Source organism: Miniopterus schreibersii (assembly GCF_964146895.1).
Source record: "Miniopterus schreibersii genome assembly, chromosome: 2".
Classification (NCBI taxonomy): Eukaryota; Metazoa; Chordata; class Mammalia; order Chiroptera; family Miniopteridae; genus Miniopterus; species Miniopterus schreibersii.
In genome coordinates, this window is record NC_138102.1 from 169,620,038 (window position 1) to 169,636,797 (window position 16,760).

General features: G+C 33.7%; 1 protein-coding gene and 1 pseudogene across 2 annotated transcripts in view; one reads left to right on the top strand and one right to left on the bottom strand.

Annotated features, from left to right (window-relative positions):
• The window catches only part of METAP2 (methionyl aminopeptidase 2), a 31,417-nt gene that overhangs the window by 8,621 nt on the left and 6,036 nt on the right, over window positions 1-16,760 (top strand). The window contains exons 3-8 of the mRNA XM_081130678.1: window positions 245-304; window positions 4,709-4,811; window positions 12,138-12,299; window positions 13,034-13,215; window positions 14,022-14,116; window positions 14,360-14,456. Coding sequence (XP_080986804.1) covers window positions 245-304; window positions 4,709-4,811; window positions 12,138-12,299; window positions 13,034-13,215; window positions 14,022-14,116; window positions 14,360-14,456 — 699 coding nt within the window. The remainder of the gene's footprint in view (window positions 1-244; window positions 305-4,708; window positions 4,812-12,137; window positions 12,300-13,033; window positions 13,216-14,021; window positions 14,117-14,359; window positions 14,457-16,760) is intronic.
• On the bottom strand, window positions 694-1,318 carry LOC308554007 (ubiquitin-conjugating enzyme E2 C pseudogene; annotated as a pseudogene). The gene has a single exon. The product of its transcript is annotated as a ubiquitin-conjugating enzyme E2 C pseudogene (transcript).

A 16,760-nucleotide genomic window follows, 5' to 3' on the forward strand; every position in this document is an offset into this window, starting at 1 on the left:
TATTAGAGTAAGTCAAACTAAAGTTTACTGTTGCTTTTGATTACAAAAGTCAGATTCTAATACTTAAAGCTAGCAATATAAAAAATTCTAAGAGTATTTGGTCAACTTTGTCATGTGCTATTTAAGAGGCCGTGTGTGTGTGTGTGTGTGTGTGTGTGTGTGTGTGTGTGTGTGTGTGTACTTGCTTCATCTCTCCGCTTAAGAGGTTTAAATGAATATGCATTTTGAAATTGTCTTTTCTTAGATGGAGAGGTTGATGGAGCAACTGGAAAGAAGAAGAAGAAGAAGAAGAAGAAGAGAGGACGTTAGTGTCTTAAGTTAATCTTACTTGACAAGTTAGAAGTGGTTACTAACCAGTAGGTTTGAAGTTGCTTAAGATCCTGGTATATGTCAGGGAAATAAATTTAGGTTTAATGGAGGTAGGATTTAGTGATACTCATATCTATTTTGCAAGTACTTTTGTTTAACAAACTTGATGGCACTTTTTAAACTGATATTCAGCTAAAGGATGTTAGTAATAGGTTGGTTGTGTTTACTGCAAGTTAGGGATGAGTTCCTAAAATTTTTTTTTTTTAAACCCAAAATGTATTTATTTAATATATTCATCACAGAGGCTCAACCAGACTTAATTTAAAAAACAGAAGCAAAACAAATATGACACCACAGCTGAAGATACAGAGTCCTATACAGAAATCAAGGCAAGGACAGACCATCTAAGGAAAAAATAAAAAGACAGCACAAGGAGAGAGGCTGGACAGCCCCAGTCAGGGCTCTTGGCTGGAGACCTGCTTTGTGTAGGTTTCTTGTAGGTACTTCTTGAAGGCTGTGGGATTTTTCCAGAGCTCCGCAGCATATGTGTTCAATGGGCTATCAATGTTGGGTTCTCCTAGCAGGCTCTGGATGGAGAGCAGGATGGTCCTGACATCATATAGGGCAGACCACTTGTCCTTTAGGATGTCCAGGCAGATGTTACTCTGGGTGTCTATGTTGGGGTGGTAGCAGGGCGTGAGGAATTTCACCGTGGGTGTGTTGTACGGGTTGCCACTGGGGAACTCCAGGGAGAGCTTATACCTCAAGTCTTCATATACTGTGCCAGCTGCTCCATGGATGGTCCCCACCCATTTGAAAAGGTTGTCTGATTCAGGGAAGGCAGAAATTCCTTTGTCGCCAGAAATTCCAGGGTCATCAGCTCCTGCTGTAACCTCTTGCCCACGGGCCCCCATGCGGTGCCCTCGCTGGGTTTGGCTCCTTTAGGAGCTGTGGCAACGCTGGTGGCGGCTGGGTCGCGGTTCTGGGAGGCCATCCGGGCAGTGCTGACAGGGACACAGGAGCTTGGAGAACAAGACTGTAACTTCTAAAAATCTTATGATTTAAATCTTGAGTAAGTCAAATAAGTCTTGGGGATGACTAAAGTACCACCATGTGGTAATAGGATAAAGTTTGCAGTTCACCTGCCAGCTTTGAAATTATGGAATTCTTGATGAATATTTAATGTTTAAATATTATTTAAAATTTGTGCATATGGTGAAATTTTATTACTAATGTTTATATTGCACTATTTCAGATTCATTAAAATATGATCCTACTTGTATTTTGTTTTTATAAAGGGCATAATCAGACATCTTCAGGGACCTTAAACTGTATTAGGCAAACTAAAGGGGAAGACTGTATAGTATTGGGGAAGAGGAGTTGAGAATCAGAACAGTTATAATCTTGGAGGAGTCCCCTTGAACTATTGGGGTCCATGAGTTCTGGTTATATCTTTTAAATCTTTCAGGCTAAAGTTTTATGAATCAGGATATTGGGGTCTTGACTTCCCTTTTTATCTCTGTTGAAAGAAATACTTAAATTATTGTTCAGAAAGATAATGGCTCTGCCAGCCATTTCCCTGATATATCTCCAGGTAGAGATGGGATAGCCTTCTTTCTATTCAGGCATGTATCCATATTAGATCTTTATATTCAAAGGATGTCAGTTCTGCCCCTAGCATAGTCTATATTTAACGAACATAGGTTACTTGCATTCCAGAAATCTTCTGGAGATTATGATGTTATATTTCTTCATTCAAAAATTGTTAAAAGTGCCTGTGAGACATGGTAATACCTGAGATTGGCTTGAGATATATCTATTTCTCCAAATACTTTTAAAATTGTTCCCTATTGAAGGTAGATAAGCAAGGAAGGAGTGTTAAGGGGCTGCTTTATATTTGCTCTTGGTAGAATTTTTCCACTGACAGTTGTTTTAGCATGATGCCACCGGCCTTTAATGTGCTTCTCGGAGGATGTTGAATTTATTGTTCATTATATTTCTTTATGAGCACTCTCGAGAGATCTTTTGTCTGGTCTTAATATCAAGAATAATTGTGCTTTTCTTGAGTAGTTACTATGTTTTATATCAGAAACATCATGAACTATGCAGATAACCTAGGGCTTTTTTATGTTTCATTTTGTTTTTGTTTTTTTTATTCTAGAGGGCTTAAAGCCAAATCTGTGGTTTTGTGTTGGCCTTATTTCAGGTTCTGTTTTATGGTCTTTCCATGTTTTGATTTTTGCTTTCTAACTTAATTTGCCTCTTATGTATTTTAGGTATTCTTGTAGGCTATCATAAATCATTTCTGTATTAAACCAAATAACGTACATGGGCAGTTTACGATCCTCATTTGCCTCATCTATAAAGTGAGAGTGAGAGAACTATAAATAATAGTTAATGATAACTGCAGTCAGATTATTATAATTATTCATAGTTTTAGATAATTGAATATATAGTACATTATAATTTTCAAAGCTTATCCAAAATTTCATCTTGTTCTTCATTTTGTAGATGAGGAAACTGAGGCTTGGCACATTTAGCCATTTGTCCAAGTCACAGCTAATAAGTGGTAAAGGCTAGACTTAAACTGATACTTTAATTACAGATTCTTTATTTTTTCTCTAATAATCTTTTTTAGGCTTTTAATTTGTGGACAATAAGTAAAGGCATCTTTTTCATATTTATAGGTGAAATAAAGCTGAGGGAGATGAGACAATACTTTGGTTCATGAAAATTAGTGTTTCAAAAGATCAGAAAAATTGAGAAAATTGGCTAATATTAACAAGTTGAAATTTAATAGACATATATAAAGTTGGTATAGCGTGATAGGATCCTAAGGATTTGAGTTCTAGTACATTGTGAACCAAAAGGCAAGGAGTTTTAACTTTTCATTAGCAATAGGATTTTTAAAATTAGCAGTATTGTCTTATACTAATTATACCTTGTTTGAACTATTAATATTAATCTGTTCTAGTAACAGCTTAAAAGGAACATTGACAAATTCAAGGTTGTATATAGGGGTGAAAGTGTTAAGAACCATATCCCTTAAAGTGATTTCTCCTCATAGAAAGGAAGGAATTAGTAGAAATGTGAAATTTTTTTTAACTGCAAAGAATAAAGCTAGAACTAACAGATGAAATTAACAGGGAAACAGATTACTGCAAGAAGAGCTTTCTAACAGTTACGGCTCTCCCAAAATGAATGGATTTAGCTAGGAAGATAGTGACTTGCCTCCATTGTCAGGAGCTCAGTGCCAAATGTCAGGGGTTTAAAAAGGGATTCTTAAATTTGAGTGTGAAGCTAAATTGACCTCTAAGATTTTTAAAAATTTTAAATTCTAATATTTTCTTTTAGGAGGAACCTAAAATAGTGTCTTTCAAGTTTACTTGCCCATAGAACTCTTTTAGACCAGTTGTTTCTCATGATATTGAGCATTTGGGTTAAAGGAGGAAACCAAAAAAGTAGTTTCATAGATAAATGATTTGAATCAATAAATGATTGTATTTTTATTTATACACATTCTTTTCCCCCCCTTGTAGAACAAAAGAGCAAAATATGTGTTAAAATTTAAGACAAAAATCTATAACGTAAGATCAGTAATAATCCAAAGGAAGCCACATACTTCAACTTAGTTGGTAAATGCTACAGTTATACATTGAAAGTCATAAAGTAACCCATGCAACTTCCTGCCATACCTGGAATACGGCATTTTTTACTAAAAGGCAGTTCTTCGTATGATAAGAACTATACAACTAGTTCTAATATATTTGGGGGGGGGATTTAGAAGACAAATTTCTTAGCTACCTTTTAAAAGCATCTCAAAACACTGGTTTTAGAACATAGTTTGGGAAATAATGTCCTTAAAATGTTTGCTAAGTATTGTTAACTTTTTTCAAGTATCTGGAAATTTGTGTATGGCTACCTACAAGTCTTTTAACACTGGGTATGTACACTCTTAACTTTTATACCTAATATACCCTTGAAATAAGTTTTTTAGCTTGTTTTATTAATATATAATAGCTTTATATTTTTACTTTATTGCTATAGGATTTCTTATATTCTTGTTGCTTCCTTGATTTTTATTTGTGAAAGCCAGCCTATCTATGCTATCCCATTTTCAGTATAGTAAATGAAGACAAAAATGTTACAAGTGTGCTTTCTGTTAAGGTATATACTGTTTAAATACATAATGAAGTCTTGAGGAATTGAATATTTTTATTCCCAAGCAATAGTAAATCAGAGAGGAGGTGACCAGCATGGTGTTTTTAACTATAATCAGCAAGGAGGTTCCTTAAAATTAGGACATATCACAACTATTAGAAACTGAGAAAAACTGTAATAATAACTGCTTAATTTTATTTTTAACTACAGAAGTTAATGCTTTATTTGTATCTCACAGCAAAAGTTCAAACAGACCCTCCCTCAGTTCCAATATGTGACCTGTATCCTAACGGTGTATTTCCCAAAGGACAAGAATGCGAGTACCCACCCACACAAGATGGGTAAGGATCATAAAGTAACTTCCAGTTTAACATTTAAAATTGTAGCTTAGCAGTAAAGCGGATTTGATTTTTCTCAGAACTTGGTCCACTATCCTAATAAAAGCTTGTGAATTTGTTGCAGAGAAAATACAGTAGAAGCCCTCTTATCCAAAATGATTGGGACCAGTAGTTTGGTTAATCAAAAAAGTATATTAATATGGGGATCACAAAAAGTAAAAATCTTTATTGACAAAAGTTAACTTAAACATTTGTTTTTCATTTTTGAGGATGAATTCGCATTGGACTCTACTTTTCCCCCCATAAGTTATATCCGTAATACATTGTCTATGAGTCTAGTCCATTTTGAGTTTCTGTGAGGAAGAACAACTAAGTAATCTGAGGGATGATGCCTATCTATATCTTTACATTTTTTTACTGAAATAATTTATAATTCTTCACTTAATTTGACAGTATTTTTTTGATGACTTGCCTTTATTGAGATTTTTCTGAGTAGTCAGTTTAGTTTACATAGAAACAGTTTTTTTATGTAATACATAATTAAATAACATAGTTATAGTAGTAAGTACAGATGACTTAAACAAATTTTGGAACAAATCACCTGATTTATTGGAAGTGTTTTAAAAGGATACCTTCATGGTGGTCAGCAGACACTCATAGTGGCATTATGCAGACTGGTTAAGAGCATGGAAGCTGGGACTAAACTACCTGCATTTGAATCCCAGCAGTAACACTTATTAGCTTTGTGACTTGGGCAAGTAATTATCATGTCTCTGGTTTTATTTCCTCATCCATAAAAAAAAAGGCATTTTATAAGGTTGTTGTGAGGAATAATAATATAGGTAAAGCACTTAGCAGAGTAACAGACACAGTAAGCATTAAGTATTCGCTGTTATTATTCATAATATGGACCTGTCATCTACTAATATTCAGAATACAATGATTATTAGTATGTTTTACAGAGGGAATCAAGAGCATTGGTTGAGTGGTTGCAATAGTTGGTTAAGAAAGCTTCTACTGTAGCATTATTTCATTGACTTGTAAAGGCGTCGTTTTGTTTTTAAACTTAGAAAAGAACATGATGTTTTTATATATTTACCACCTTCCTTGTTCCCAGTACTCTTAGGGAAAAAGTCTGTAAAGTTATGGAATTTTATGGCATGGGCACCTTTTCTTTAAATTGAATTCATTAATCAGTATCCCTGTTTTGAAGCATCTGTTTTTAAAATGTAACAGACGTAATTTTATAGTAATTACATAAATTTTCATAGTACATATGATGTGATCACATTTATTTTTAAATATAATTTTTTAATTTTTTTTTTTTTTTTTTTTTTTTGCTTGTTCCCTCTTCCTTCCCTTCCTTCCAGACCCATGTAAGCACCTAGCAGGTAGCCTTCCATATTTTTCTATGCTCATATATGTGTAAACTATGTCTGTTTATGTAAGGGGAGTGTTTTGGTCATTGTTTGTTTTACAAAAGTGAAATCAGGGATACTTTCCTCCACCTTGCTTTCCTCATTCAGTACTACCTCTTGAAAGATCCTCTAAGTCAGTCAGAATAGCTCTGTAATTCTTTTGAATAGCTTCATAATATTCTATGGTGTGAATATATCATTCTTTATTCCACCATTTTCTAATTGGTGAGCATTTACTTTGTCTCCAATATTTTTTGCCATTATAAACCATTCTGCAATAAATACCTAAGTATATATATGTATAAATCTATATATATATATATGTATATGTGTGTGTGTGTGTATACCTCCTTATGCTTTGGCAGTTTTATTATGTGAAAATTTTCCAAGAGCGAGATTCCTGTATCAAAGAATATTTTAATACTTTATTTTATGATTTCCAGACTCCTAGTGATTTTGAGCATCTTTTGCTTGTTGACTTTGTGCTTCTGCTCTTTCAGAAGTTTTAAATATGTAAATACAGTATATGTTTATATTTTATACTTCTGGATTCCTAGCAGTCTTATTTTTTCTCAACTCTTTATTTTGTGTTTCATTGTATTTTTAATAGTGATCTGGAATTTTTTATGTAATGTTGAGAGCACTAATTTCATTTCTAAATGGATAGCCAGTTGTGTTAGAATTGTTTATTAATTCATCCTACTCAATTGAAGGACCACTTTGTCATATATTTTATATAATGGAATTATGTGTTTTGTGGGTTTTTTAAATTGATTTTTAGAGAGAGGAAAGGAGAGAGAAACACATCGATTTGTTCCACTTTATTTATACATTCATTGGTTGATTCTCATGTGTCCTGACTGGAGATTGAACCCACAACCTTGGTGTGTAGGGATTATGCTCTAACCAGCTGAGCTACCTAGCATATGCAGAGGGCTGACTTAAGTTATACATGGATTTTTGACTGCTCGGTAGTCCGTCCCCCCGGACTCCACATGTTGTTCAGGGGTCAGCTATATATTCTCATACATAATGGAACCAGTTTCTGTATTATTTATTCTGTTCCTTTCATCTATTTGTTAGTTCCTATGCTAATACTATTTTGATTTGATATTAGAAATTACATTATTTTGATAATTTGATAAGACAGTCTTTCTCCTCTGCCACACATACCCAGTTTCTTTTTTATACTTTTCTTAGCTATTTTCTGTCATATAGTCTTAACACACCTACCCACAGAGAAATGCACTTGTTAATATTGTCATCAGAATTGCACTACATTTATGTATTCAGAAAATTGACAGGTCACATTGTCTTATCTAGTGTCATGAAATATTTTCCCACTTACTCTGATAATTTTTTTTTCCAGGTAGGTCCTGTCCCTTTCTTGTTAAATTTATTATTTTTTAAAATATGCTTTTATTAATTTCAGAGAGAGGGAGGGAGAGATAGAAACATCAGTGATGAGAGAGAGTCATAGATGGGTTGCCTCCAGTAGGCTCCCTACTGGGGATCAAGTCCACAACCTGGGCATTGTGCCCTGGCCCAGAATCGAACCATGACCTCTTGGTTCATAGGTCGACCCTCAACCACTGAGCCATGCTGGCCAGGCTAATTTATTGTTTTTTTAAACACGGAACGCTTCACAAATTTGCCTGTCATCCCTGTGCTGGTGTCATGTATCGTTCCAATTTGAGTGTATGTGCAAGCACGTTAAATTTATCCTTAAATGTTTACTGGTATTGTTACTGATGTGAATGAGGAATTTTTATTTCTATTTCCCTTTTTATATGCTTATTTCTAAAGTAGAGGAAAACCATTGATTTCCTATAGTTGTAACAGACTGTTAATATTTTTAACACTGTGAATTGGTGGAATGGTGGAACAAGTAATCTTTGACTGAGATTTTGTAAATCCCTCCTTGCTATCATTTTCCATTGCAAAATAAACATTGTATAGGTAGAATAACTTCTGGGTTTGAAACAATAAAAGAAGGTGTTAGTTATATGTTATAATATCTCTTGGGATAATACTTTTCTTAAATATTGAAAACAATGCTATATGCTGTCCTAGAGAACTACAAAAGAAATTAAGGTATTGTTATCTTTGCTTTTTGATAAATCTCAATATTTTTTGACATTCATACAACTAGTTTTGACTTTGCAAATAGATCAGAATAAATAATCTTATAGATTTGGTAAACTATTAAATTTAGTTCTGTATCTTGCCCTCATTGTTTTTTAGATAAACTAATTGTAAATTGCATGAATTATCACAAAGCACTCACCTGTGTAACTACCACCCATATTGAGCACATTATTTTATTTTAATTTTTTATTTTGAAATAATTTAATACTTAACAGAAATACTGGACTGTAAGAATAGTACACAAAATTCCCACATACTTTTCACTTATTCTCGTTAACATTTTGCCACTTTTATTGTTCTGTCGGTGAAATATAACATTTATACATATTATGTGTAATATACAAATAACATTCTGTTTTCTCTTTGGAAGAAAGAAGGCAAATGTAGAAAATGTTATATTGGTGAATCTGTATGCATACAATTTTTCTAAACTCTTTGGGAGTAGGTTGTGCAATTTTGGATGGTATACGAGATAGGTAGATATAGTGTCCTTTTTAGGGATATCACATCTGGAAGCACATGATGTCAGTTTTTGTCACTTGGATAAGGTATTATCCAGTTTTTCTAGTGTGTCAATACTTTTTTTCCTCTTGTAAGTACTAATTTGTAGGAAACGACTTTGTGAATATGAGAATATCTCATTCCTTAAAAGAGGACGTCCTCCTTGCATGTAGCATCCATTGATGATCTTTGAATCAGTTTTTATTGTGATGGTTGTTGCCCTTTTTAAAAATATAATATTCTGTGTGCATTTCCAGTGTCATTAAAAGTTTTTTAAACCAATTTTTACTGGCTGTAATGCTATTCTATTCTGTATCTGGCATAATTTTATTACTTATTTTTCTAGTTTTGAATACTTATACTGTTTTCAAAACTTTATTAGGAAAATTTTTGTGATGAACATTGTAGTATGTTAATTGGATCTGATTTTTCTCTTATTCTGAATATCTAGAAGTAGAATGAATTATTTTGAAATTCTTTATTTTTAAATTTAGCAGACAATTTGGGGGGGAATATTAATTTTACAAGTCATACATACTATGGAACAGTTAGTAAATACAGTTTAGCAAAAAGAAGAAAATAAAAATCTCCTTAATTCATGTTAATGTTTCTTCCTCTAAAGCAAGGGTGGGGAATGTCCAGCCCATGAAATCATTTGGTCTTGCCCTGCCAAGGCAACTGCAGGCGGGACTCGAAATTCAATAAATCTAGGAGTTTTTTTTATAGCTAATTTTTAAATTGATAATTTTCTATGGCCCACAAATGATGTTATAAATACCCAAATGGCCCTTGGCAGAAAAAGGTTCCCCGTCCCTGCTCTAAAGTCTCTCTAGATAAATGTCTATTATAAATTTCTAGAAGTTTTCCAAAGTAGAGCTATACCACAGTAGCACCCCTTTTAAAATTAGTTTTCATGTTAATAAAGAAACCATCAGTATTTCTAATGGCTGAATAATTTTGCACATCCATGTACAAACCATAATTTATTTGTCCAGTCCTCTCTTATTGGACATACAGTTTATTTCTAGTTGTTTACTATTATAAACAATGTTGGGATAAATATGTTGTTTTCAACTTTTATAGTGAATTCCAGAGAGAAAGGTTGACAGAGAACTAACTACCCAGATGAAACAGTGCTTAACATTTTGCCATATGTGCTTAATCTCTGTGTATGTATGTGGTTTTTCATTATTGTTGATGTTTTTCTTTTGTCTGGGCCATTTAAAAATGTCTTATTTTGAGTCCTCACCTCTAGAAACTTCCATGTATCTCCCTAGAATTAGACATTCTCCAAATTATTACAACTAAGTATACTAACAATAATTTCCCAGTATCATGTAAATAACCTAGTTCATATTTAGAATTTTTTTCCTGTTGTCCCTGCAACATCTTTTTAGTTATTTTTCCCTTAAACCAGGATCCAATCAAGATTCATACATTGCATATGGTTAGAATCCCCACCTCCTTCTCTTCCATTGCATTGACTTTTTAAAGATAATCAGGTAATTTAAAATAGCTCATATTCTGGGATTTCGCCCATTGTTTCCTTGTGTCATTAAACATTTTTCTCTATTTCTGTATTTTCTGTAAACTGGAATTAGTTGTAAAGGCTTAGATGAGAATTTTATTAAACATATTTGACAAGGATATATTATAAGTGATATTAAAGTATTTCGTATTATAGTCTGTTGCATCAGATGTAATTTTAGGTTGTTCAATTAGTTTACCTCTATTTGATCACTTGGTTAATATGGTGACCACCAGCTTAATGTTTCTTTCTCAAAGATACTTTTTCCTTTTTGCAGTTACCATGTAATCTGTGAGGTACTTTGGTACCATTGGAATATCCTTGTCTTCAGCAACCTTTTACTTAACTATTTTAATATTCATTTATGATCCTTGCTTTATCAGTTATTTTATTGGGGACTGCAATACAGTGAATTTCTTATTCTGTCATTCCTTTTTTTTTTTTAAATCCTCACCTGATGACATGTTTATTGATTTTAGAGGGGGAGGGTGGAGAGAAACATCGATTCACTGCCTCCTACACGCTCCCTACCGGGATCAAGCTGCAACCTGGACATGTGCCCTGATCAGGAATCAAACCAGCAACCCTTCAGTGCACGGGACTGACGCCCAACCAACTGAGCCACACCAGCCAGGGCTGCAGTTAAATTTTATTTACAAAACAGGTGCCAGTCTGGATTTACCTGCAGGCCGTATTTTGCCAGCCACTAGCTTTGAGGCCATAGGAGTAATTCCTTGAAGGCACTTTTATACTAAGTATTATTTTATACCTCAGTAATCACTGAATTGTGAACTCTACATTCAGTATTTTTATTATTTTTATTTTAGAGAGTTGGGGGTGGGAGAGAAACATCGATTTGTTGTTCCACTTATTTATGCATTCATTGGTGGTTTCTTGTATGTGGCCTGACTGGAGATCGAACTCAAAACCTTGGCATATAGGGGCAATGCTCTAACCAACTTAGCTACCTGGCCAGGGCTTATATATTCAGTATTTCTTAAGAATATGTGAAAGTATAACAACTTTTTAAAAATGATTTTTATTTGAAAAGTTAGTTTTCAAAATGTACTGCTTAAAAGGAATCAGTGGATCTCCTCATTCCCAGATATTGAAAATAAAAATTTGTTATTCCTGGCAGTTTTAAAATGTGAGCCATGTCCTTCAAGGAAGATTACCTCTTCTATATATATACAATTAGAAAACTCCCACACAAAAAAAATATTTTATGCTTTGAGGAAGGTGTATGCAGATACTCAGGTCAAGTCTTTGTATTAGTACTTGCCCTATCGGTGATGTTAAATGCTAATTTTTGGTGTGCTCTTTTGAAGTCTCTTATTGTATATATTACCTCAAGTGGAATGATGACTTTTTCTCTCCTACCTGCTTGGTATCTAGGACTCTTTTCTGACTTCTCTGATTCTCTCATTATTTTCTGTGGCATGATGTTAGTTCCTCTGACTATGAATGAAATCTTACTTGATTTTTTTTTTTTTTTTAAGATTCTTGGAAAGTATTTAGTATGATTTGGCTTGATTGCAAGTGTTTGACTACTTATATTCAGAAGCTATGCTAACATTTAATGAAAGAAACTAAATATGTAATATTTTTATCTAAAATGTCATATTAGTATATTTTTATCTCTCTCAGCTTTTACTTTTATTGTTCTGTTTCTTAAATTATGTTATTAAATTCAAAATATTAAATTCTTAATATTATGTTATGTGTACTATAAAGGCGAACAGCTGCTTGGAGAACTACAAGTGAAGAAAAGAAAGCATTAGATCAAGCTAGTGAAGAGATTTGGAATGATTTTCGAGAAGCTGCGGAAGCACATCGACAAGTTAGAAAATATGTTATGAGCTGGATCAAGCCTGGAATGACAATGATAGAAATCTGGTAAAAGGAATATGTTTTTGTAAGAACATGAGAAAAAAATTTGTTTAGAGCTGACTTTTCAATTGTAATGTTTGGCTTTCATTACTACCTTGTTAAAACTTTAAGCGACAGCTCTAGACGCATTTTCTAAATTCTTGTAATGTTGATGTAATGAGGAAACCATTTAGGACTTTTGTACTTCAACCATCCTAATTTTGTACTTGTACACTTATGTGCAAATGCACACATTATTGATTCTTATTTTTTGTGTGTCCTGAAATCTGTTATTTTCTGTCCAGCAATTCATATTAAATTAAAATCCTTGGACACACAACATATTTATAATGTAATGAAGAAACCAATGAAAGTAATTATTTCTCCAGTTTTCCCCTTGAGAAATAATGAGCTATAAAAGGCAACCTAATTCTCTGAGTCAGATTTCAAAATATGCAAAATTGAGCAAATAAAATGTAATCAGCATTTAAATTAGTCTCAGTCAAGAATGTTATCTACTGGAAAACTAGGTCCTATCCTTTCATTTCTCCAGATTTCTAGTAGAATTAAATTATCTTTTAGAGATGAGCTACTGTTTTCATAGCTTCAGAGAACTGTTATTCACGTTCAGAAAGTGTTCAGATCACTCCCAGAAAGTAATTTGTTTTAGTTAACTTTCTGAACATGATGAGCTATAAGGTATATAAGGTTATACCTTATGTAATATGTAAAAGTAAACAAATTTTGTTTTTATTTTTTAGTGAAAAGTTGGAAGACTGTTCACGAAAGCTAATAAAAGAGAATGGATTAAATGCAGGCCTGGCATTTCCTACTGGGTGTTCTCTCAATAACTGTGCTGCCCATTATACACCCAATGCTGGTGACACAACAGTATTACAGTATGATGATATCTGTAAGATAGACTTTGGAACACATATAAATGGTGAGTTTTGGGAAATAATTTTCACCCACCCTCTCCCTATAAAAGACTAGTCTTGTCTCTGTTGGATTGGGCTATAGATACTGAACTCCCAAATTTTCTTCTTGATGCCTCACTTTTTAGTAGAGCTGTGTTGAGGTAGATTTTGAAATTTGCTTTAAAGCATCCTACTAAATAGAGTGTAATAAAAACCATCAGGTAATTGAAGTTTACCCTTTGTATCAAGGCATGAAAAATAGAATCTTACATTTCTTCAGGTCATTATTTCAGACATTTATTCATATAACAACAATGTTTACTTAGACCTTTGAGTTTACCAACCTTTATATACTTGTCAGCTTTTCTGTAAGTACCTTTTTATCTCATTAACAGGTGAGAAAGCAAAGCTTAGATTAAGAACTTCCCTGACATTTTATTAAATTAAAGAAGCCAGACTGATGGTTAGCATCCTAGGGACCTACACATATTCTCTGCCTGCATTGCTGTTTCTTAGTTCCCTAGGCTTTTCTCGCTTTGATTTGTTTGTTTATATTTTTGCCTGCCTTGGTGAGTACTGAATTAGTGCTGTCCTGAAGCAATATGTACTACCCCTGGAATTAATCTTTTCATTCTGAACCTTTTATATAACTTACTAATTATACTTTTTCCCCTTTGGTTCTGAATGCTGTCTGGGTACTTGAGTGCTGCTTTCATTTGAGCCCATCATTTTATTTTCCTGTTAACTAGCAAGAATAAGCAATAGAGTAGATGCTATAAAGTAGACAAATTGACTAGCTGATAAGTAAACTTAAAGAATTTTTTTCTTTCAGGTAGAATTATTGACTGTGCTTTTACTGTCACTTTTAATCCCAAATATGACACATTATTAAAAGCTGTAAAAGATGCCACTAACACTGGAATAAAGGTATGTGAACTGTAAGCACCATTTCATTCAACATATTTTGAGCACATTTAAGGTTTTTGAGTTATGTAAGGCTAGTCCACTGCCCTTTGGGTTTTAAGTGGATAATTATAATATATCAAAGGTTTTTATAGTGGGAGTTATAATGTACAAAGCAGTTTTTCTGATTGTCCCTCATTTTAAAATTTTAAGAAGTTAAGTTGCTGTAAAATTCTGCTCTTTGAGTATACGTTATTTGCTCTTTAGTGTGCTGGAATTGATGTTCGTCTTTGTGATGTTGGTGAGGCCATCCAAGAAGTAATGGAATCCTATGAGGTTGAAATAGATGGGAAGACATATCAAGGTGTGTTCTTTAAAAATGTATCTTATTTGAAATTCATGTGACCTTTGCAAAATAATTTTTAAAAATTGTGTTGAGTGCTTCCTTTGGGTCAGCTGCTTCATCTTTATCTCTTGGGAATATAAAGAGAGGAAATGACCTGCTCATGGTAGGAGGAGCATGTGGTCATTAGCTGGGAACTGTTGCCAAACTCCTTTGGTAGCTGATAAAGACACCTGGGGATTTATTCCAGGGTGGCCAAAATGCAGAATAGGTTTTCTGTGACTAGTCAAATCAAGAATCGGAGAGAAGCCAGAAGCTCTTTCCATTGGTGACTCTCTCATTTATTTTTTAAGTTAAATGCAAAATTTAGAGGCTTATTTATTCCTGAGTATCCTTCCTTTAATATGTTTTTTGTTTTTGTTTTTGTTAATCCTTACCTGAGGATATTTGAGAGAAGGAGGGATGGAGGGGGAGAGAGAGAGAGATCAATTGGTTGCCTCCCGAACGTGCCCTAACCGGGTCCGGGTACCAAACCGAAAACCCGGTACATGCCCTTGACTAGGAATTGAACCCTTCACCCTTAGGTCCTTGGGCCAACGCTTTAACCACTGAGCCATGCCAGCCAGGGCACTTCCTTTAATCTGTATTCCCTTTGCCTCTCTTTTCCATCCACAGCCTTAGGTACACAGTCCCAGAGTGACCTATGCTTTCTGGTGCTCTTCATCAGTCCAGCCTTCCTGTGACTCCCAGCATCTGTCTGACTACTTTTCAGCCACCATCCTCCTGCCTAATCTATGCTCACTGCTCACTGTAACCCCTGTCCTAATAACTTTCTTACAGAATTCCTACATTTCCTTTTAACCAAATCTTGTCTCTTTATTGTCCTTTAAGTGGCATCTGTCATACTTCTTTGCCCTTCAGTAAATTCACAGCATTCAGTATTCTTTGCATTACCCTGTTGATACTTATAGACTGTTATGTTTCTGCCAAGTGCAAAAGTGATTTTTCCTGAGACCAATCAAAAACACATTTAAATATGTAAAAGGAAGATTTTCTTTTAAGAAATTTATTTAAGGAAAAAATACATTTAAATAAAATAACTAACCTAACATAACCAAGTTGTACAGAAGAATCAAGGCAGAGGGATATCCATTTTCATGTTACATAGGTTTTTTTTTACAGCCGCAGGCTAATTCTGGGACCAGTAGCTATAAAAGTAACTTTCTAGATAAGAAATTTCTTACAGATTTCTAATCCTGTAAACATTTGTACAAATCAAAAATATCTTAAGGCTGCTCACACTTGGATGGGAGGTAGTATGAGATAATGAAGAAAACACTTTTGGGTCAGGCAGGTCTATGTTTGAGCTCAATAATCCTATAACCTCTAAGAACCCAAGGTTTTCTTTTACTGTAATAGGATTAATGATATCATGGGTTTTTTTGTTTTGTTTAGAAATGTAAATTTTATGATAGTGTTGAAATTTATTAGTATTTAACAAATATTTGTCATTTCCAACCCCAGTTTGGGATTGGTGCCACAACAAATAATGAACATTCAAGTTCCTCTCAAATCATCTTTCTGTTTTCTCCTAATTCTATGCCATCTTGCTTTCAAGGTATATTAGGTGACGATTTTACTTTCAGTCTCTGCAGTATTATTATAATCCTTAATATCTGCTGCCTTACCTCTTCCACTAAGCTAGTACAACATTTTAGGTTCTGTTATTTCAGTACTCCTTTTTAGGTATCAGTATTGGTTTGGGTTCTTAGTTTAAGGTGACAGAATTCATTTTTACTAGTTTGAGCAGAAAGGGTATAGACAAATCATGATTTTGAAAGTTAAAGAAATAGACTATCATCTTAATTTTCAGAGGCAATTCCCAAAAACCACAGTAGAGAGCTGGGCCATCAAGGGAGGGATATTTTTAAATTTACCTTGAGCAGGAAGATAATAGAATTGGAAAGTTACCTTTACAGCTGTTGGTCCCAGAATTAGCCTGCTGCTGTCAAAATCTGTGTAATATAAAAATGGATACCCCTCTGCCCTGCTGCTTTTGTGTAACTTGGTTATGTGTTAGATTGGCTTTTTATTTAAATGTGTTTTTGTTTAAAAATCTTTTTTTTTAATCTCTTTTTATTTAAATGTGTTTTTGATTGGCCCAAGAGGTCAGTTTGCTAGGTCTTAGAGAAATAGTAATACTTGTTGAATTTTAAATAATTTTAGCTCATCACTTACAAGAAGGAATATTTTTTTTAAGAATTGAAAATTTTATTTTTCTGTACCACCCCGTAAATTTATAATATACTTGTCATTATTTCATTG